At 44.1% G+C, this 22,806-nt stretch overlaps 1 protein-coding gene across 2 annotated transcripts; it reads left to right on the forward strand.

The window, feature by feature from the left end:
* The first annotated feature begins 325 nt into the window (after nt 1-325).
* Nucleotides 326-22,323, forward strand: chd8 (chromodomain helicase DNA binding protein 8). Of its 2 annotated transcripts, none has more exons than XM_074650353.1 (39): nt 326-464; nt 3,271-4,286; nt 4,475-4,768; nt 6,172-6,285; nt 6,400-6,902; nt 7,048-7,159; nt 7,470-7,673; nt 8,417-8,485; nt 8,573-8,628; nt 8,726-8,843; nt 8,935-9,018; nt 9,185-9,322; nt 9,447-9,568; nt 9,793-10,036; nt 10,856-11,032; nt 11,381-11,524; nt 11,629-11,727; nt 11,834-11,993; nt 12,357-12,567; nt 12,677-12,872; nt 13,043-13,213; nt 13,300-13,593; nt 13,783-14,003; nt 14,087-14,289; nt 14,486-14,642; nt 14,730-14,819; nt 14,912-15,015; nt 15,706-15,829; nt 16,011-16,086; nt 16,202-16,473; nt 17,087-17,319; nt 17,572-18,225; nt 18,309-18,415; nt 18,521-18,742; nt 18,905-19,000; nt 19,115-19,228; nt 19,926-20,027; nt 20,126-20,230; nt 21,186-22,323. In XM_074650353.1, exons 2-39 carry the CDS (start codon nt 3,372-3,374, stop codon nt 21,555-21,557), a joined length of 7,677 nt encoding a protein of 2,558 aa, XP_074506454.1. In that variant the 5' UTR covers nt 326-464; nt 3,271-3,371; the 3' UTR covers nt 21,558-22,323. The 2 variants fall into 2 exon arrangements, with proteins under 2 accessions (XP_074506454.1, XP_074506455.1); XM_074650354.1 differs by having other exon boundaries at nt 13,303-13,593.
* Nucleotides 22,324-22,806: the final 483 nt, after the last annotated feature.

Consider the following 22,806-nt stretch of genomic DNA (forward strand, 5'->3'; position numbering starts at 1 on the left):
ATAAATAAATGTAATATCTAGGATACAATAAATAAATGTAATATGTACATATGTGCAATCTATAAAGTGGAGAGGATTTAAAACACCAGTCAGCTCTAAAAGGCCTGTGTGAGCATCACATGGCAGTAAAAAAACATCAAATGCTGAAGATCACTTAGTCAAAATGATTCCAGCTAGGCCGCATTTATTGCTATCTCAACCTAACTATAAAGCTCTCTCTCATCATCCCGCCCCAGAAGCGGCCCGTTCCCATATGACGGACACCTCAATCAGCCAATGAGATAAGAGTATCCAGCCGGCTCTGGAGAGAACGGACCAATCAGCGCTTTCATAGCATCCAGAGGAGGGCACGCAATTCTTACGCTTTCTCTGGCAAGAAATGTTAGTTCCTGCTCTTCCTCTGGCCGTTTCCTGTAATCGTACAGTGTTGTGAGACGGAGAAAGCCATGTGTGTCGATGCAAAGGTAAATTTAGCACCCCGAAATTATTACCCAGAGAGTCTGGCTAGTGGATACGAGGGTTATTTCCATGTATTTCTGCCCGTAAGATAAGACGCGGACCAAGCGAAACAGTATTGCGGCCTAACCCCGGAGTCTGAACGTTAGACGTTAGCTCAGGTTATATTGTGGCACGTTGCTTTGGTTTGGTCCGGGTTTGTTGATGAGATTGAAGGGAGTCCGGTACACTAGAATGGGTTGGTTATTGAATGACACAGAAGCGAGGGAAAAGGTTTAAAACATATACGACATCATGTTTAAAAGGCTTGATATGTTTGAGGTGCCACGCAGGCTTTTTGTAAAGGGCAAGCTAGTAGAAGCTAACATGCTAACCTGTGTGAGAAAGACTGCAATACGACCAGAGAGAGGAGAGCATCCTACTGTACCTCCTCCAGCATCAGTACCCTCCTCATATGACTTCACTAACTAGTTTCATTCATTGAATGTTTCCTCGCTAGTATAGCTTTGTATATTACTATATAACTGCCTGAAATGTGTATTTTAAAACCCTCTAATATGGCATTGAAAGCATTTTCTGGACAAGGTGCCCCATGACTTAGGTGTTATTTACAATATTTTTTTATAATGCAGTGGCAGTCATAGTGTTATATGTCATTTAAAAAAAAACATGTTTTACTTCATAATTGTTCAATGAATTAGAGGGTTAACTCACAGTAGAGTAAAAACAGTCACAGCTCTTAAGATAACTGTAACTGTGCTCATATGAAAGTTGATTTAGTAAACAATGCATTCTTTCTGTGCATTAGGGACCAAACTTAAATGTGTTATTTTGATATAGGTTTTGTTGATTTTTGATAGTCAAAATTGGAGCTAAAAATTGGAAAAAAAGACCAGAAGTTACAGGATTTGCCATATAGGGCATATCTGGACAAGGTTAACCATGAGTTGGGTGTTATTTTTTTAAAAACAATATTTTGTTATTATTCAGTGGCAGTTATTTGTTTATTGGGCACTATATGTCATTTAAAAAACAAGTTTTATTCATAATGGTTAAATTAATTAGTGGGTTAACTCACAGTAGAGTAAAAACAGTCACAGCTCTTAAGATAACTGTAACTGCTCATATGAAAGTTGATTTTAGTAAACAATGCATTATTTCTGTGCATTAGGAACCAAACTTGTTATTTTGATATAGGTTTTGTTGATTTTTGATAGTCAAAATTGGAGATACAATTGGAAACAAGGACCAGAAGTTACAGGATTGCCTTTATGCCATATAGGGCCACAAGTCATTTGTTTACTAGGCGTTATATGTCATTTACTTCATAATTGTTAAATTAATTAGTGGACTGCAATACGACCAGAGAGAGGAGAGAGGAGAGAAGCATCCTACTGTACCTCCTCCTCCAGCATCAGTACCCTCCTCATCTCACTTCACTAACAACTAGTTTCATTCACAGAATGTTTCCTGGCTAGTATAGCTTTCTATATTACTATATAACTGCCTGAAATGTGTATTTTAAAACCTCTTAATATCACATTGAAAGCGTTTTTTATGGACAAGGTGGCCATGCATCCTGCCTACCTCCTCCAGCATCAGTACCCTCCTCATCTGACTTCACTAACAACTAGTTTCATTCACAGAATAATCCCTGGCTAGTATAGCTTTGTATGTTACTATATAACTGCCTGATATGTGTATTTTAAAGCCTCTCAATATGGCATTGAAAGCGTTTTTTATGGACAAGGTGGCCATGCATCCTGCCTACCTCCTCCAGCATCAGTACCCTCCTCATCTGACTTCACTACCAACTAGTTTCATTCACAGAATGTTTCCTGGCTAGTATAGCTGTGTATATTACTATATAACTGCATGAAATGTGTATTTTAAAACCCCTTAATATGGCATTGAAAGCGTTTTCTTATGGACAAGATTAACTATGAGTTGGGTGTTATTTTCAAAAACAATATTTTTGTCATTTGTCATTTGTTTTACTGGGCTTTATATGTCATTTAAAAAAGTTTTACTTCATAATTGTTAAATTAATTAATGGGTTAACTCACAGTAGAGTAAAAACAGTCACAGCTCTTAAGAAGATAACTGTGCTCATATGAAAGTTGTCTGTGATTTAGTAAACAATGCATTCTTTCTGTGCATTAGGAACCACATTTAAATGTGTTATTTTGATATAGGTTTTGTTGATTTTGATTGTCAAAATTGGAGCTAAAAAGGAAACAAGGACCAGAAGTTACAGGATTGCGTTTATGCCATAAAGGGCCACAAGTTTCTCTCTGCTCCTTGTTATCTGTGTGTACTATAACAAATGTGTGTAGTAACCATTGAATGAAGCCCACCAAATTTCAGTTGTTGTATAAGATGAACCTTTATTAATCCCCGGGGGGAAATTCAGGTGTCAAAGCAGCAAAGCGCAGATACAGAGGTACAGGTGTACAAAAAGATTATAAAACAATAAATCGAAATACAGAATATACATAGTGAATGAACATAGTGAATGGACATAGCATGTACCGTCCGTCAATAAAAAAATGTAGTGTACAATAAATAGATGTAATATGTGCAGTCTATAAAACGGTATGTGGAATGTAGTGTAAAGTAAGTTTAAAGTGCACCAGTGGTTAGGAGAGGTGGTTGCAGGTAGTGCAGATAGATGCAGATAGTCCAGATAGTGTGTGTTTTAAGTTTAATGTTAAAGTATACAGGTTTGAGCTATAAGTTCATCAGTATAGCATTTGTTTAAATAAGTCATTCATTTGTGCTTCACTGACCCGAGTATTTCTCTTCTTTTACCAGCTGTTTACTTAAGAGTTGAGAAGAACTGGACTGCGACCATTTAGCTTCCATCTCGGAGTCTTTTATACGTTGTGCCCGTCTCCCTGTGTGGAGTGGGCAAGATGGCGGACCCGATCATGGACCTCTTTGAGGACACACCCCTGTTTAACCTGGATTCCCTACCGGACGACTCCTTCTCTCAGGGCTCCTCGGACCCCGTGGGGGAGGCCCTTAAGCTTGCGCTGGGCCAAGTGGACCCACTGACCGAGCCCGAACTCACGGTCAACGCGGGCCTGGGTGTTTCTGTAGCAGCTCCTGCCATCCCGGACCCTGCGCCCGTGCAAATTCTCGCACAGCAGCCAGTGCAATTGGCGACTGCTCAGACTGTTTCAATAACTGTGGCTCCCACTGTAACCCAAGTCCCTGCCCCTGTCCCGGTTGATACTGTACCTCAGATCCAGGCCCAGGCCACCATACCCATTGTCAGCACTACCACCGTGGTCCCCACTACCACTGTCTATCTGAGCTCACCTCTGACTGTTACCACCTCCCCGGTCACCACCACCACCGCCACCACGCAGCATCTCACACAGATAACTCATCAGCTCACTGCACAGCAGTTAGCTGCCATCACACAGCAGGCCGGTGGTAAAATTGTCATTCTCAAAGGTCCCCAGGGTCAAGCCCAGGTGCTGCAGACTGTATCAGGAGCCACAGGCCAGACGGGTGGAAAGGTCATCCGTGTGTTGTCTGGCACAACTCTTAAACCTGGCATGTCCATACTGCAGGGGGGGACCGTCTTGAATCAGGCGAGCCCGGGGCAAGCTCAAGTCAAGGTGGGTGCTGCAGGGGTGCAGAGGCTGCTGCAGTCTCCCAACGGCCCAGTGAAACAGATGCTGCTGACCTCCATGCCCCAGCAGACGCAGGGCCAGACGGTTCAGGTGCAGATGGCTCAAGGCCAGCCCCAGGGCCAAGCTACTCAGATCCAAGTCCAAGGCCAGGTGCAGCTCCAGCCAGCCATGCAGGCCCAAACTCAGGTAAGCACCACCTCTTTTGCTGCAGCAGGCAGACCACAAGGTGTCACCCTGACAGCTGCACCACAGCAGGTGACGCTTGGAGTGATTTGCCATCAGGGTCATGGCTGAGTTTCTCCAGCTGTATTTTTAGGTCAAGTCTTTTTTTCCTGAGTGTCATAATGAGTCTCATTCTGTGTATCTGGTTCTAGGGTGGCGAAGCGAAACGGATCACCCTGGTTCTCCAGCAGCCCTCCCAGGCTGGCTCTGCTGGACAAGCAGGTCAAATCCAGCAGGTCCAGCAGGTGCAGACAGCCCAAGGGGGCCAGCAGCAGATCCCAACTAGACTTGTGCTGGGGCAGCTCCCCGGAGGCAAACTGGTGCTCCAGGGAAGCCAGCTAGCAGCCCTGACCCAGGCTCGGGCCGGCCAGGCTGGAGGGCAGCCCAAAGTCCTCACAATTCAGCTGCAGGTGCAACAGCAGCCCAACCAACAAGGAGGAATCAAGGTGGGAAAGAAGTGTTATAGAGTTTGGAAGTACCTGTTTGTTTAATCAGATTAGTGGTTTCCTACAGTACATGTAATTTCTTTTTGCTCCTCTTTTTCTTCTTCTCTTGTATGATAAATTACTCTGAGCTCTGATGTTCTCTTTTGTGATAGTGGGAAATGCTGTCTTCATGCAAGCTGCTAGTTATTTTCTATTGATGTAGTTGAAAGGGGGTGTTGAAGGTCTTTTACTGATAATAATAGAAGCAATACACTCAATATTGACATTTGTCTACTTACAGTCAAGTTTTCAACTATTCCCCAATAGTCAATTTAAATGGTGTATTCTGAAATCTGACCCCGTGACAACGCTAACATCTTTTATTAGCCATACAGGGACATTAAATGTTTTGTGGGCGAGTTCCAGAAAAAATGATAAAGAATACGGTAGGAATTTTATCAGATTTCTTTGTTACATAAGACTGAATGGTTTCAGGTTAAAAAAACAAAAAACAGCTCTTCGGTTCAGTCAAATTGATTGTTGGCTCTTAAAATTGATAAATTATCACAAGTTCACAACATCATTTAAGTTAGAGAAAAACATCTTGAGTGGGCTTCTGTTTTGTAGTGCTGTTTTATACTCTCAGTTTAAGGAAACATGGCAGCTATTTAGGAAATATGTTTGCTGTCTTATCCAGAGCTAGATATGAAAAGATCAACATCAGTTTCATCTCTGTGCATTCAGAACAGACATTGGTCCATGATGTGTTTAGACTAGCTTCGCACAAAGTCTCAAAGCAGAAGGAAGCGGATAGCATTGCTCCATCGAAGGTGTCTGCCCAGCCTAAAAACACACTGGGCCGATATATCTACTAGGAGAGTACGAAGTAGTGGTGGGCGATATGGCCAGAATCTTCCATCACAGTATTTCTAATTTTGACAACACTTGAGTTAAAAACTCACAACAAGTTCTTTCAAAATGGAAGCTTTAAGGTTCGTGTGAACAATAATTTTAAGTGCAAATAAATACGAGCCTGACTTCAGTCAGTGCAATATAAAAATCACACAAGTTTGTTTTGTAGAGTATACCGAAAGAAAAAAAGACTTGACTTTTCCTGCAGGATTTGCTCATCTTTCATCTCAAAAAGCTGTCAAAAAGAACGACTGTGTGATGGAAACGGTATTGCCAAATCTTTACCGATGGTTACATTTGTACCTTTGCATGGCGTATACCGTCCTATCACCCAATCCTAGAACACAGATGAAACTGATACTGCTCTTACCTGACTGTTGATAAGACGCCAAACAAGCAGAGTTCTTTAAAATCCTGCCAAATTCTCAGATCGTATCCTCCATCTTATCGTTTTATAGTCTCTATTTTCAAAGGGACTGTGCTTTGACATCTCTCTTCTTTCACTCTCACAGTACCAGCTGGTCTCAAGCACTGGCAATCCCGGCGGCCCGCAAGTGTTGCAGATCTCGCAGGGCCAAGGAGGACAGAGAGTTGCGGTGCCACTCAAAATGCTTCTGCAGCCACAGGTAGTCCTCTACATGTGCATAGACATTTCCTTATTTTATATACGTACAGTACATACTTTTATATAGAGCGGGGCTTATGGTTTTCTGCTCTTTCAAACTTTGTCCTTCACACAGACAAGCTCAGCATCCTCGGCTGGCGGCACAGTCTCTGTGGTGAAGGTCATCAACACGTCGGCCGCAGGCCCCTCCACTACGACCACCACTCCGTCCCAGGCCATCCGCATCACCAAGGCCCCTGGCGAGCCCGCCTCTGTGCGGCGAGTGGAGATCCTGTGCAAGCAGGAGAAAGCGAACCGCATTGTGGCTGAAGCTATAGCCCGGGCCAAAGCACGCGGTGAGAAGAACCTGCCCAGAGTCCTGAACCAGGACGAGCTTCCAGCCACTCAGACCTCCCCAGAATTGGGGGGCACTGTGACCGTAGTGTCCGCCGCTAAGAAAAAGAGCAGCGGAGGAGGAAGCAAGAAGAAAAGTCCCGTAGCTGGAGGAACGACGCCCAAAACTACAGGAGGGGCTGACAAAAAGGGCAAAGCGAAGACACCAGGAGGAACAACTGGAGTGGCTGGAGGCACAGTGATACCTGGGTCTGGGAACAAGAGCAAAAGCAAGACTAAGACAAAGTGAGTGATGTGTGAAGAGTAGGTGAGGGAGGGAGTAACTTATTTCTGTATGTTTGGAAATGTAACCTTGTAGGAAACAATACTCATTACCGTCCGTTACTTAATTCTGTCTTTGTCTGTCCTCTCTCCCTCCATCTTCCCGCAGCACTATTACTCTAGTGGGAGCAAAGAAAAGAAAGAGAAATGCGTCCTCAGACCACTCTGATGGCGAGTTGAGCCCTGCCTCACCTACTGCGCTGGATGATGACCTGATTACGGTACAAACACAAATTTAAGATCAGTGCACTTTTGGAAATTAGTGAGGCTGTCAAAGTTAACGCGTTCATAACACGCTTACACAAATTTGTTTTAACGGCACTAATTTCTTTAATACAATTTAAAATTTTTAGGTTGTAGCTGTTTTAAAGCTAGAGTGATACTTGCATCATATGAAACTAGAAAAACCTAAAAAATCCGTCGGTACCAACCATGTCATACTAGCTTATCGCGCAGGAGGCTAAATAACGCTTCATCTGCTTTGACCTTTAAACACACACTCACTCTCCAACTCTGTCTTTTGGCCAAAAGAGGCGCTCCAATCGCGTGGTGAAGAGGAAGAAATACACGGAGGACCTGGATATCAAAATAACGGACGACGAGGATGAGCAGGAAGACGTAGACGTTACTACGACGGCGGCGGCTGTGGCCTCCATCAGTGGCGGGACAGCAGCGCAGCTGAAACAGGAACTGGAGCTGGATGTCGACGGGCAGCCCAGCATGCAGTTCTTTGTGGTGAGTAGAAAAAGTATTGTAACAATAATCTCTGGTGAGATTGAAAGAATTGTCATAAAGAGATGGACACTAGTTGAAGTGGGGTGGGTTTGTTGGTTTATACGTGTTGTGTATTTGCAATGTTGGATTTGAATATACATCCATTTGTGCCCACAACTGAAAATGTTATTTCCTTTGGAAGTGTTCTCTGGGCTTGCCTTAGCAGAAATGTGAAGACATTTTCAAAATCGCTCAAACAGTTTGGCTGAAAAGTGAGTTTTTCTTATCGTATTATATCTAGTCTTTGGGCACATGGTACTCCTGTTTTGGCAACAGACTCCATTATATTTTTGGAAAAAAACGCAGTCCCATGTGCCCAAAGACTAGATATAGTATGATAAGAAAATGTCTGTATCTCAGAAACTACAAGGAGCACAATCAAGTATTTGGTATCTATGAACTCATAGCAAGTTGAATATCAAAGATATGCACACATGTCCAGTATACAAATATTTTTCATATGAAAAAAACATTTAATAAACAAAATGTTTTTCCTAATTTTTTTCAAAAATCCTGACTTTGACTTTTAATAAAAGTGTAATTTTTCATGTGATTTAAAAATGTCAAAGTTGTAATGTTAGATACTCGCCAAAAGTATGTCCGTACTAAATTCAAGACTTTTGATGAATCAGATCAAAGGTTGTGGCATTTTGGATTGTAGATCAACAATCTTATGTGTTTTACGTTTTTATTTTTTTTTACAGGAAAACCCAAGTGAGGAAGATGCTGCCATTGTAGACAAAGTTCTGTCTTTGAGGTTGACCAAGAAGGAAGTATGTTTATTCCATTTATTTAATTCTTTTAATTAAATCTAATTTTGAGAATCATAAAAACCTAAAAGACCTGTTCTTGTCTTCAAGGTGTCGCTGGGCCAGTACATCACTGTTGAGGAATTCTTTGTAAAATACAAGAACTAGTAAGTCTCGATATCTCAGTGAATAACTTTGGTTTAGACTATTTCTATTTCTTGAGTCGACATCTAAATGAGTAAAACCTGACTCTCTCGTTCTCAGTTCTTACTTACACTGCGAGTGGGCCAGTTTGGGTCAGCTGGAGAAAGATAAGAGGATCCATCAAAAGATCAAGAGGTTCAAGACCAAGCACGCACAGATGAGGCGCTTCTTCCAGGGGGTGAGCGAGGAGCACATCCTGAAACCTCTTATTTATTTAACTATAACTCTTTACATATTTGTACTGTCTCTGACTCTGTGGTTCTGTTCAGGATGAGGAGGCTTTTAATCCAGACTATTTAGAGGCGGACAGGATCCTGGACGTCTCCCACAGTGTCGACAAAGACAATGGCGAGGTGAGAGACCAGGCCTAGTCAAGAAATCACTTTCACAGCTGGAGAAAAGATATTAGCTGTTCCCCTCTGGGGATATGTAGCTGAACTCTTGTGCTGTTATTTCTTCTTTTATGAAGTAGTATGTTTGCAATAGTTAAATATTTGCTTTTCGTCTGTCTCCCTCTAGCCTGTTATCTACTACTTGGTGAAGTGGTGCTCTCTGCCTTACGAAGACGCCACCTGGGAACTGAAGGAGGACGTGGACGAGGGCAAGGTCGAAGAATTCAGCAAAATCGTAAACCGACAACCTCGCCTGAAAAGAACGGTAAGCAGTCGAATGGAAGATAGCCAGAAGCGCTTAATTCATTCTTCTCTTCTCCTTTTCATGCATTTTTCCCTCTCTCTCTCTCTCTCTCTCTCTCTCTCTCCCTCTCTCCCTCTCTCCTCAGCCACGACCGTCTGCCAGTGCATGGAAGAAGCTGGAGGAGACAAGAGAGTACAAGAATGGCAACACGCTCAGAGAGTACCAGCTTGAAGGAGTCAACTGGCTGCTCTTCAACTGGTACAACAGGTATTTATCACACACATGCACACACAATACGCTCCATGGTCGCCTGTAGCAAAGTGCATTCTGAAGCCACATTTAAACTTGATTGCCACTGTAATTAAAGAAGTATTAATGGCAACTTTGAGCATAACACGAAGAAGGCATTGTGTCATCTATATTCTAGAAAAAAGTTAGTCCCTTTGTAGTGATGCTTGTTGATTGATTGATTGATTGTTCTTGTCTCTCAGGCAGAACTGTATCCTGGCAGATGAGATGGGTCTGGGGAAGACCATCCAGTCTATCGCGCTGCTGTCCGAGGAGTACGATGCTGGCATCACGGGTCCTTTCCTGATCATCGCTCCCCTCTCCACCATCACCAACTGGGAGAGGGAGTTCAGCACATGGACCGACATGAACGCCATCGTCTACCACGGCAGCCTGGCCAGCCGACAGATGATCCAGCAGTACGAGATGTACTTCAAGGATGACAAGGTACTGGAGTTACTGATTGCGATTGTTGTTGATTAGCTTTTAGGGATGCGAATCCCCAGAGGCCCCACGATACGATATTATCACGATACTTAAGTCACGAATAATTCTTATTGTGATTTTAAACATTTTGTGATTATGCTCTGTATTGCGATAAGATTTATTGCGATTTATTGCGATTTGTTACACGGCTTTGTTGAATACTCTTTATAGCAGACCTCTGCTATGTTAAACAGACCGTTGCTATGTAAGCAGTTCTGATCTCGGACTCTGGCGGACCATCTTTGTGTAAAATTATTGATTTCTTAATGCAAGACCACCGCATCGCCCTGACGGGTTTATTTCACAAAAATGACCGGCTCCCTTTTTTCAACTGCAAATTATGTAGTCTGTTTTATCTAATAAGATACAGTTGTAACTCTGATCATCTCAGAGTTTTCATTCACATATCTTGAGGTCAGAGGTCAAGGGACCCCTTTGAAAATAACCATAGCAGTTTTTCCTCGCCAAAATTTAACGTAATTTTGGAGTGTTATTTAGCATTCTACCCGACAAGCTAGTATGACATGGTTGGTACTAATCAATTCCTTAGCTTTTTCTAGTTTCATATGATACTTTAGCTTTAAGGTTACAACCTCTGAAAGACGGAATAGCGACCGGGCCCATCGTTAAGGTTAATAGTTCATATAATATAAACTTGATACTTGACGTACGTGGATCGATACAATATTGCCACTCAAAATATTGCGATTCAATGCTGATGCATGCTGTGGTATACTGATGTTAAACACGTCTGATGAAAATTTGCCATTCTGTCTACAGGACCACTTGATCCCAGGTGCGTACAAGTTTGACGCCCTCATCACAACATTTGAGATGGTGTTATCTGACTGCCCAGAGCTGAGGGAGATCTCCTGGCGTTGCGTGATCATCGATGAGGCTCACCGCCTCAAGAATCGCAACTGCAAGCTGTTGGACAGCTTGAAAATGCTGGATCTGGTGAGTGGACCACAGCCCAATGTGGATTTGGAACAAAACCAATGGTGAAATGTGCAGAGAATAACAGGATGCTGGTAGTGTGGTTAAATGTTGCACTTAAGAAATGCTTACAGTTTGAATTAGATTAAGACTGTTGTAGTGAGAAACCAGAAACAGTTTGACATTCACTTTAAATGGCTAAAAGGATTTTAGGACTTAATTTGAACTTGTCTTCATCTGTTATGTTCTTTTTCCTCTCCCTACTTATTCCTGGTTCTTTCTCCGGTTCCTCACCCTTCTTCCTGCAATGCCTCTCCTCCCTCTGTCCTTCTATTTATCTTCTATTTGTGTTCTGTGGTTTCCTCTCAGGAACACAAGGTGTTGTTGACCGGCACTCCTCTCCAGAACACTGTGGAGGAACTCTTCAGCCTGCTGCACTTCCTGGAGCCTACCCAGTTCGCTTCTGAAAGTGAATTCCTCCGAGACTTTGGAGACCTCAAAACAGAGGAACAGGTATGTAATATACAGTCAGTGACACACTGAAATTCACACACACATTTTGCTGGTATTGTATAGCTGTCACTGAGGAATCTTTTTTTTTTTTTTCATGTCCATAGGTCCAGAAGCTGCAGGCCATCTTGAAACCCATGATGTTACGAAGGCTCAAAGAGGATGTTGAGAAGAACTTGGCACCCAAACAGGAGACCATCATTGAGGTTAGTCTAAATGGTGCACATTAAGTGTAAACTTTGAGTTGTGTTAGGAGATCTGAACGACACTAATAAGGCAACAATTTGATTGTTTGACTGCGTCATCTCTCAGGTTGAGTTGACGGATGTACAGAAGAAGTACTACCGGGCCATCCTGGAGAGGAACTTCACTTTCCTCAGTTTAGGGGTAACCAGTAACAGCAATGTCCCCAACCTGCTCAACACTATGATGGAGCTACGCAAGTGCTGCAACCACCCCTACCTCATCAATGGTATTGCATCACATTATTAGCTCTTTGTACCGGGCTTCTTGCTGTCTGCATGTACTGTATGTTTGTTATATTCAGGCTAGAAAAATATATATTTCCAATAGTAACTGACCTGAATAGTGCCGCACAGTGTCCATATAATCATTTGAAGGGGCAATTCCAAGTAGTATCAACATTTCACTTGAAAAACATTAGTCACTGTAGTATGTATTTATTTGGTGCCATTCTGCAGAGTGAGTGGAATGATTCTCTAAAGCTGCAGCTTACCCTCAATAAGCAGTCTGAGCTTGATTTGCTTGTGAAAAGCTTGCATAATTCAATAGCATAATAAAATTGTACCTTTTATGTCTCTTTTCTTTTGTCCAGGCGCGGAAGAGAAGATCATATCGGAGCTGCGGGAGGTGTATGACCCCATGGCCCCCGACTTCCATTTGCAGGCCCTGATTCGATCGGCCGGCAAGCTGGTGCTACTGGACAAGCTGCTGCCTCGCCTCAAGGCCGGTGGCCACAAAGTGCTCATCTTCTCCCAGATGGTGCGCTGCTTAGACATTCTGGAGGACTACCTCATCAACAAAAGGTAAGCAGGCCAAGCTGTATTTTAATGCAACTGATGATTTGTATTATGAGGACTTGTGTGATGTGTTAATGTAAAGTATGCTCACTTTTGTTTTTTATTTTTTTTACAGATACCTTTATGAGCGAATTGATGGCAGAGTGCGTGGGAACTTACGACAAGCTGCCATCGATCGCTTCAGTAAGCCTGACTCGGACCGCTTTGTCTTCCTGCTGTGTACCCGTGCTGGCGGCCTGGGTATCAACCTCACTGCTGCTGACACCTGTGTTATATTTGACTCTGACTGGAACCCTCAAAATGACCTGCAGGTACAAGATTCACTGTTATGTCTGGTTTAAAAAGAGTTCCATGAGACTGAAAAACAAACCATCTTTACGTGTATGTTTTTACATTTTATGTTCAAAACTTGGATTTCTCATCTTTTATGTCAGCAGCTGCATATGATGCTCTTTTGACCCTTCTTTTATCCTTATGTCAGGCCCAAGCACGGTGTCATCGTATTGGCCAGTCTAAGGCGGTCAAAGTCTACCGTCTGATCACGAGGAACTCTTATGAGAGGGAGATGCTGGATAAAGCCAGTCTGAAGCTCGGCCTGGACCGCGCCGTCCTGCAGAGCATGAGTGGCAACAAAGAAGGCAACGTCAACGGGGTAAGAAAGAAATACCGTTTTGAAAAATGAGTTTGCTTAATCCAGTTTGTTCTGCTTGTGTAAATGTCATTCTGCCTCACCTACAGCAGGTCCAGCAGTTCTCCAAGAAGGAGATTGAGGACCTGCTGAGGAAGGGAGCCTACGCTGCCATCATGGATGAGAACGACGAAGGCAATCGCTTCTGCGAGGAGGACATCGACCAGATCCTTCAGCGAAGAGCCACCACCATCACCATCGAGAGCGAGGGCAAGGGCTCCACGTTCTCCAAGGCCAGCTTTGTGGCCTCTGAGAACCGCAACGACATTGCCCTCGATGACCCTGAATTCTGGCAGAAGTGGGCCAAGAAAGCCGACATAGACATGGACTCTATGAACCGAAAGGTAAGTGCAAGATGTTTTTCTTTTTTTGTGAAGATCATCAAAGTTTTCCAGTGCAGATTGCCACAGCATGTAAAATACTGTAGATCTTACTAATGTATTGTGTAGTTATACTCTTGTATATTATGTTAAATGCTTATATATTGCTCAGAGTGATATGTAATTGACAAAATGTTACTTCTCCCCCGACAGAACACCCTCGTGATCGACACGCCCAGAGTCCGCAAGCAGACCCGCCAGTACTCCACTTTACGAGGTGAAGGTGGAGACCTGTCTGATCCGGAAAGCGACGACGAGTATCCACCTGCCAATTCCAGGCAGTCGCGTGCCTCCCGGCGCTCCGACCGCCACAGCGGAGGGGGTTACGGCCGCACCGACTGTTTCCGGGTGGAGAAACACCTGCTTGTCTACGGGTACGTAGACTTACATTTCTCAATTTATACTCATTAACCTTGTCCCTTGTTCTCACTCTGTTAACTGCTTTCTTCTTCTCCAGTTGGGGTCGCTGGAGGGACATCTTATCCCACGCCAGATGTAAGCGTCGTCTGAGTGAACGTGACGTGGAGACGATCTGCCGCGTCATCCTGGTCTTTTGTCTGCTCCACTATCGTGGAGATGAGAACATCAAGAGTTTCATCTGGGAGCTCATCACGCCGCCGGAGAACGGCCGTGAACCCCAAACACTACTCAACCACTCTGGTAGGAGCTGCACGCAGAGTCGCTCGCACGATGTTTTAAATAAAATCAAACTGAAAAAGTTGATAAATTAGTTTGTTTGGTAGAAAAGAAAAAACAACTACTTAATCCATGACCTCATATAATCAATGCTGGTGACCTTTCCTTGTTGTCTGTTGAAATGTTTGGAATTAACTGTATATTTTTGGTCTCTGCTTAGGCCTGTCTATCCCTGTTCCAAGAGGCAGGAAGGGTAAGAGAGTAAAGGCTCAGAGCACGTTTGATGTACAGAAGGTGGAGTGGATCCGCAAGTACAACCCTGACACCCTGCTTCTGGACGACAGCTACCGCAAACACCTCAAGCACCAGTGCAACAAGTCAGTGAAGCCCAGTCAGCTGTGTTTTCGCACATGTGAAAACATTGTCATCCATGTTCAAACACTAAAACCTCTCTTCTTCTTCAGGGTGTTGCTGAGGGTGCGTATGCTCTACTACCTGAAACAGGAGGTGATAGGCGAACATGCAGACGCTGTCCTGAAAGGGGCTGACAGCAGGTATCCAATACTGCCCGTTTGTACATTCAGCCAAATACAGACACACACTCAAACACAGTGTGCCATGCATTTAGTCATTTATTTTTTTCCAGGGATGTTGATATCTGGATGCCTGAGATGGAGCAGCAGGAGGTCCCTGCAGGATGGTGGGATACTGAAGCAGACCGCTCACTGCTTGCTGGCGTATTCAAACATGGTAGGTTTTCTCTCTGTATGAGCTCAAAATCATTTATGAGAATAGGGGGAGGATTTGTTATGGCTTAAAGGTATAGTGTGGAGGATTTGGCTGCATCTCGTAGTGTCGTTGCAGATTGCAACCTCTCCGCTCACTCCTCTTTCCAAGACTGCAGTAACGTGAGCCGCAGAGTGCAAAACCCCGCTAAGAGGCCACCCTTACCATAATAACACTACTTTAGGAGCAACGGAAGTCAGATGGCGGCTGGCGGTACCACAGTTTTTGCATCTGCGGCTCACGTTACTGCAGTTTCACAAGCTTGTCTGAGAACTACGGTGGCCTTCAGGTAACAATACAACAATAAAAACGCAAAAGGCTCTCTCTAGAGCCAGAGTTGGACTTGTCTGTTCTAACATGGCAGACTCCGTGAAGAGGACCCGCTTCCTATGTAGATATGAAGGGCTCATTCTAAGCTAACGAAAACACAATTCTTATTTTCAGTTGATTATACACTAAAGATAACATAGTTAAGTATATTATATTCTATTTCTGTTAATAGATCCCCCAAAATGCAACACTCTGTTCCTTTAAATACAAAGCAGTTTCTCACTCAGCGGTGGTCATGTTCAACGTTCCGATCTGGTCATTGCACAATGTGTCGAGCATTTTTCTTTTGTCATTTAACAGCCTTGACTCTATCTGTGTTACCAGGTTATGAGATGTACACCACTATGCGTGCTGATCCCTGCCTCTGCTTCCTGGAGAGAGCTGGTCGGCCTGACGACAAGGCCATCGACGCCGAGCAGCACACTGGTGATGCCGAGCTGGGAGACGAGTGAGTGATCCTGGCTAACGGGGCCAATGAAAACTTATTTTCTTATAGATTTATAGTAGACTTGAGCTAACTGGACGTTGTAACATGTCAGTTTCAAAGTTTCCCTTTCATTATAACTACATGCAACATATTGGAAAGGGGTGCCCTGCTTAACGGCACTTTTATTGTTTGTGTTGTGTAGTGCTGATTATGATAAGTACTCAGAGGACCCGGAGTTCAAGCCTGCGGCAAGACACGCCAAAGATCTTTTCGAGGAGGTACGAATCTGAAGTCTGCACATTGAATCGATTTGCAAACACTGTTGAATATTTTGGAACTAACCAATAGCGATAAATAATTTTTAATGAGTCTCTACTTGACCTTGTCCTCCAGCCTGACTCCATGAACGTGGACGATGAGATTTCTGTGGAAGACAAGATGGGGCCAGCGATCACAGAAAGCTATTCCAGCCAGAGCGGTGCGTGCTCCTGGCCCTCCAGCTCGACGCTTACAGCGCGGATGCGGCGGCTGATCACAGCTTACCAGCGCAGCTATAGGCAGGAGCAGCTGAAGATCGAAGCAGAGGCAAAGGGTGACCGCAGGCGCAGGCGGTGCGAACAGGCCAGCAAGCTGAAGGAGATTGCACGGCAGGAGCGCCAGCAGAGGTACACTGGTGTTATTATTATTTTCTCTTCTATTGACAATTCTTATTATACGTCAGCGAATATTTAAGTTTTTCATGTGGTGATTATTGTCTCAATTCAAAGCTTTTACTATTGCAAGAGTGTGCAAAACTCATGGCAACAAAAGCTATGTTTACATTCAGTGTTTCTCACCCAAATGCATTGGGTTGTATACTTAAGGTCTACCAAATGTGATGAATGTATTTCTTTCCTTTTACTTCAAAATGTTAAATCTGTTTTGTTTTAGATTCATGTTTACTACCAAGCAGTCTTCCTCTTTCCTGCCTTTGTTGGTGCATTGCTGCGTATCTTACAGCCACCTGTAGATCAGTTAGTGTAAAGTCATTGGCAGGAATGTGTGTAGCGTCACTTGTGTGCACGTGTTGGGGTATGACTTGGTTACATGCACTTCTGTAAGTGGAAGGTCGGACAACTAGTGGAGTAAAAGTAAAGTAACTTAGCATGCAACTGTAGTATCAGTGAAGACTTAAAACATAATACTTAGGGATGTGCCAATTTTTCTTTTTATATATACAAATGTTTAATATTTTTCTTCTCAGCCTTCACTCCACTTGCCTTTCTGTCTTTCTCCCAGGTGGACGCGTAGGGAAGAATGCGACTTCTACCGTGTGGTATCGACCTTTGGTGTTGAAAAGATAAAAAAGGAGCTAGGCCTTCCTGACGGAGGGGATCCTGAATTTGACTGGAACCGCTTCCGGACCTTCGCTCGTCTGGATAAAAAAAAGGACGAGAGCCTCAGCCGATACTTCCGCTCTTTTGTCGCCATGTGCCGGAGAGTTTGCCACCTGCGCCCAGGCCGCGGTGAAGGTAATTACCGCTACACATGCTGCCAAAAAAAGACTTGACTTAGCTACTTGAGCAGCAGGTAAAGTGTAGGATGCTTACTTTTTGTGGCGGCTCACAATGTTCAATCTAACACCTTGGCTCAAACTGCATATGCACAGGTCTTCTTTGCAGGTTTTTATACTCTTAATATGTCAATTTACAGATTTCCTTTTTGGCAGTTTGATAAAAGTAGAGTCATGTTATAGTAAATATCTCTTCTGTCATCCTGCTCAGATTCAGCAGAGATTTCCCAAACTGTGGCCCCCATCACTGAGGAGCGTGCCTCCCGTACCCTTTACCGCATCAGCCTCCTGCGTCGCCTCCGTGAGAGAGTCCTGCCCCACCCGTCTCTGGAGGAGCGTCTGCCTCTGGCTCCGACCAGCTCCGAGCTGCCCGCTTGGTGGAATATTGCGGAACACGATCGCCAGCTGATGCTGGGCGCCTCGCTGCACGGCGTCAGCCGCACTGAGCTCTCCATCTTTCCAGACCCACAGTTCACCTTCGGTCAGGCTCGGGATGAGTTCATCCAGAACCAGCAGGCCCCACCGCCTCCACCTCAGGCACCGCTCATCATGCTGCCCCTCAGCCAGCTGAAGACTGAGGAGGACGCGCCTGGCGTGAAGGAGGAGGTAGCTGTAGAGGACACCCGGTTGCTCGGAGTTGAAATCAGGGCTGACTTGCAGAGTACGCCCTTGAGTCACCATGACGGCAAGGCACGGGAACAGGGCTGGAGCCTCAAGAGGAGCAGGGGGAGGGATGGAAAAACAGGAGGACGGAAGGGAGAGGGAGGGTCGGACTCGGATTCTGATTCTGATTCAGGCTCATCGTCATCCGGGCGATCGGGCAGCAGTGATGAAAGTGCAGAGAGCGAGGAAGAGGTGGAAAGAGGTAAGTTTGGTAGTTAAAGAGAAACATGTTGAATGCACAGAAAAAACACAGAAAATCGAATTGTTCTCCCTTTTTCTTCTTAGCGCGCATGAAGCTGTGTGACGCGGATGAAGACAATAGTTTACTCTCTATGACTCCATCTCAAGATGGCCTTCTTCCTCCCGATCCTCTCCGAGTGGATTGGCCCAAGGTAAATAATCCATGTCTAAACTAAGCATTTCTCTGGAAGGAATAAAGCATGCGTTATCTTTATTGCTGTGAATGACTGATACATGGGGCTCCTTCTTTGTCTCAGGACCGTGTATTGATCAACCGTCTGGACAGTTTGTGTACGCTGACGCTGACCGGTCAGTGGCCGTCAGGGCGGCGCTATATGCCCGAGGCTCAGTTCAACCCGAGCTCAGAGCTGGCGGGAGACGAGATGGCCTACACAAGGGTGATCCGTAAACCTGGTGGCACGCCTGGTGGCCCTGGGGAGGACGGAGAAGATGGAGAGTTCACGGTCAAGCTCCTTAGGGTGAGAAAACAGTGAAGGGTGAATTAATGTTATCTAAGGCATGTGCAGGCAATTGAAAATATTTGAATCGGTGTTTAAAGTAAAAAACAGACAATACAAGTTGTAGCTGTGATGTGTAGTTCATGACTAAACTAGAGGTCTCTCTGTCTGTCACCCTGTCAGGAGGAAGGGCTGAAGCTGACCTTCTCTAAGCAGGCCCTGATGCCCAATGGGTCAGGGGGAGAGAGCAGTGGCCGCAAGAGGCGTAAGGACCAAGAGGTACGTGAATCAGATCTACATGTGCTCCTTTATAGTGCGGGAAGAGTCGGATGCAAAAACAAAACTGCTTTGGATTTAGTTTGATAACTTTGTTTTTGGCCGCCTCTCTTTTAGTCATCAGACCCATACGGACTCAATGATCCGATGGAGCGTACTCCTCGCCGCAGGGACCCTCCCACCTGGTTGAAGGAGAACCCAGATTATGAGGTGGAGGGAGACATGCTTGAGGTATATATTTGTGACACAAGGACCAACTGATCAATTAATTTTCCTTGCTTATACAGCAATAGAGTGCTGAAGGGATGATCAAACAGGAAGTTAGCATCACCCTGGTTCCCTCGACAAAAAGCTAATGGGATTTTCCCATTGGGTTTTGGATTATTGCAGAAAATAATCTCTGTGGCAAACAAATGTTTTTTTCAGCAAGATAATCTTCACAAATGAACACAACTTTTATGATTTTTGAAGGGTAAATGCAATCGCCAGAAGTAAAAAGCTAACGCTAGACTATAAACGAACTACACCACGGTCGCATGAGCGCGAGTATACACAACGAGGCTGTAAAGGAGGACTAGTCGGCGTGATGACGTTTAGAAGTCTCATCTAACCACTTTTAGCCACAACCATCAACTGCCTTTTTTTGAGACAGGTAAAGGCTTCAAACTTCACAAGTGGGATATTTACTGTATTTTATATCGTTGAACAAAATGTTAAAATCTCTTGAGCTTGACCTTATTTCAGGCATTAACTGAAAACCCACTGACTTCAAGGCGAAGGAACCGGAAAAGCTAAAATGCTAACTCATTTCCGGGTTTTAGGACTCATTCCTGTAGCACTCTATAAGGTTCTAGTCTCAGGCTAATAAGAAAACAATATATCTTAACAATGTTTCTGCTTTATTTCATAATTTGTCTCGTTTCCTCAGCTTCTTGTGAACAGGAGCAAGAGGAAGAGGAGGAGGAGGGCCGATAAAGCCGTGACGGGCAGCGAGAAGGTCAAAGTCATTAATATGAGGACAGGAAAGAAGGTGGGGACATACAGCGATTGGTATCGTACACCTGATTTGTTGGCTGTGTGTGTTATCTCTTGCTAACAGACAAACATCCAAATGTTTCCCCTCCGTAGGTTGGAGCTGCTTTCTGTCCGATGCTGCAAGACCTGAGGGAATATCTGGAGGAGAATCCTGATAACGCTGTAGCACCCGACTGGTCTGAAACCGTTAGGAACTCTGTACGTATTCGAAATGTTTTATTATTACAAGACTTTGCTGAGCAGTGTTGTTTAGAAATATGACTTTCTGAACCTCTGTTTAGTAGAAAAAGTAGCTTACTGTATTACATTTTGCACTGAAAATGGATATTTATTACTGTTTCCATGCAGACCAAAAATAGCAGCTGTCACTATCATGGCAAGTGTTGGTCTGACTTTCAAAAACACTTTTAAAGTATAGCTGAAATTTAGTGGAAATGGTGGTTTGCTAGAAGAGAATTTTCCAAACTGATCGCATTTCGGCACAGAAAAATGTTTTTCTCCCTGATTGGTGAATTTATCTCATTAAAGTCCGTATTTTTCGTACGAAATTGTCACCTGTTTAAAAATAAATATGACCTCAGGTTGTGTCAATCACATTTACACACCGACTCCAAAACTTTCATCCAGGAACAGGTTGGATTTTTTGCATTTTTTCGCATCCATCAAAAGGCAAAAGACTGTTGTTTGACCTCTCAAAGCCACCGTCTGTGCAAACGGCATCATCCAAAATGGCATCTGATAAATTGATTCACTCCGTCTCCCAGCACAAAGCACTTAACCATAAAGAAATAAAAGAATAAAGAGATGCAGCATTTTAAAGATAGATTGTGGCAGGTGATTGCAGAACAGCTTGGAATCGAGGATGGTTGCAAAACAAAGGATGTACGAAAGATTATACAGTAGTGATTGTGCTCTAGGCAGCTAAACGATAGCTCCTTGCTAATGTCATTCATTCATAGCGCTATCCATGGCACCCAAATAGAATAATAAAACGCATCAGACTCAGTGGGCAAGGTTTCTATGAGTAACATCTTTTTTTAAAACTTGTACGAAAAATACGGACTAGGTGTTCAAAGACATTAAGACTGGAGCTGTGGTTACCGCAGCATCAAATAAAGGAAACTAATTAGTTTAATAATTATTCTTCTCACAGGGCTTCCTGCCCGAGACCTTCTTCCACCGACTGCTGTCCGAGCATTCAGAGATCCCCAAGAAAAGCCGCCGTCGCCACCATCATCACCACCACCACCACCACCACCACCGCACTCCAGAGCCCACCCCCGAAGACCCCAACTTGGACGGCGTCGAAGAGGAGACTCTGGTCTCAGACGGAGCCTACATGATGGACGAGGAGGACCTGGAGACCTCCCATCACTTCCTCACCAGTCCGGACTTTGACGTTAAAATGGAGGGCGGCGACAGCCTTTCCCAAGGGGACTATGACAGCTCGGATCAAGAGGCGCTATTGGACGATGTCATCATAGCACAGAAGGACTCTGACTCCTCATCAAGCTCAGAGGATTGACTGAACCCCTCTCCCCGAACACATCTGACTTAGTCCCCTTCTTCTCTTCAACGAATCATGTTATTCCTCATCAATTATTTTTACCATATTATGTATCAAATTATGGATGAATGTGGGTTTTTTTGTTGCTACTTTTATTCATTTATTTTATAGTAGGGATTTTTGAAAGGAGCAGGTTTGCACCCATCTCTTTTCTTTTTCATCATCACAGTTCCATTTTTCGATCCTCCTCTCTGACCTCTGACAAAATGGCAAAAAGCTGAGCTTTCTTTCTTACTTCACGACTCGTCATCGTCCTCCTCCCTCCAAACCTGTTCTTTCCCATGACATTCCCAGCCATGACCAAAAGGGGACCCCTGCTGTACAGATACCCTTTTCTTATCAAATAACCTCAATGCTGGTCCTCTAGCGCTACATGAAACTGGACATGTGTAACTGAGCAGAGCCTGGATCCAGATCCCACAATCCCCCCAATCTCGTTTGGTCACGTCTTCTGTGTCCAGACGGGTCTGTGAACTAAAAGGGGATCCAGTGGGTGGATGTACTGTTATTGTTTTCACTCTATGGGGAGGGGTGTGGGTTGAGAGGGAGGGAGAGGGAAAGTGGCGTATTAGTTACTGAAGCAGTGCTAGGAGGATGGGTGTATTGTATAATGTAGAGCCGGTCAGTTGTGTACTATGGTGCAAAGATGACGGCAGTGAGTTACTATTCTTGTTTTATGATCTGAGTGTATCTGTGAAATGAATAACAGCAATCTACAGTGAAAGCAGGTTTGTGTGTATTATTTGAGACTTTAACGAAGCAGAAGCAATAAGGAGGTGAACTGTTTGTACACAAGATTGGTTATGTCCATTCCTGCACAGCGATTAATAATTGTGTCCTATTTACAGCAGATTATAATGCATAGGAGCTTCTATTTTATTTATATAGCCCAATATCACAATGTTAGCTCAGGGGGCTTTTGTACAGCATACAACACCCTTGATTTGGACGAGACAAAACTCCCCCCAAAAAATCTTTAACAGGAAAAAATTGAAAGAGTAACTGAGGAGGGATCCCTCTCCCTGAATGGGCAGACATGCAATAGATGTTGTGTGTTTCATAAATAATGATGCACAAATTTTACCAGCTTATAGTATTTGTAGAATACTACCGTATCAACCAAAATGAGAGAAAGTAGGCCACATTGTGGGCGGGACTTAAGCTGAGAATATTTTCATTTTTGAAGACCAGTTTTCTCCTGTATCCA

Source organism: Sebastes fasciatus, chromosome 11 (genome assembly GCF_043250625.1).
Source record: "Sebastes fasciatus isolate fSebFas1 chromosome 11, fSebFas1.pri, whole genome shotgun sequence".
NCBI lineage: Eukaryota > Metazoa > Chordata > Actinopteri > Perciformes > Sebastidae > Sebastes > Sebastes fasciatus.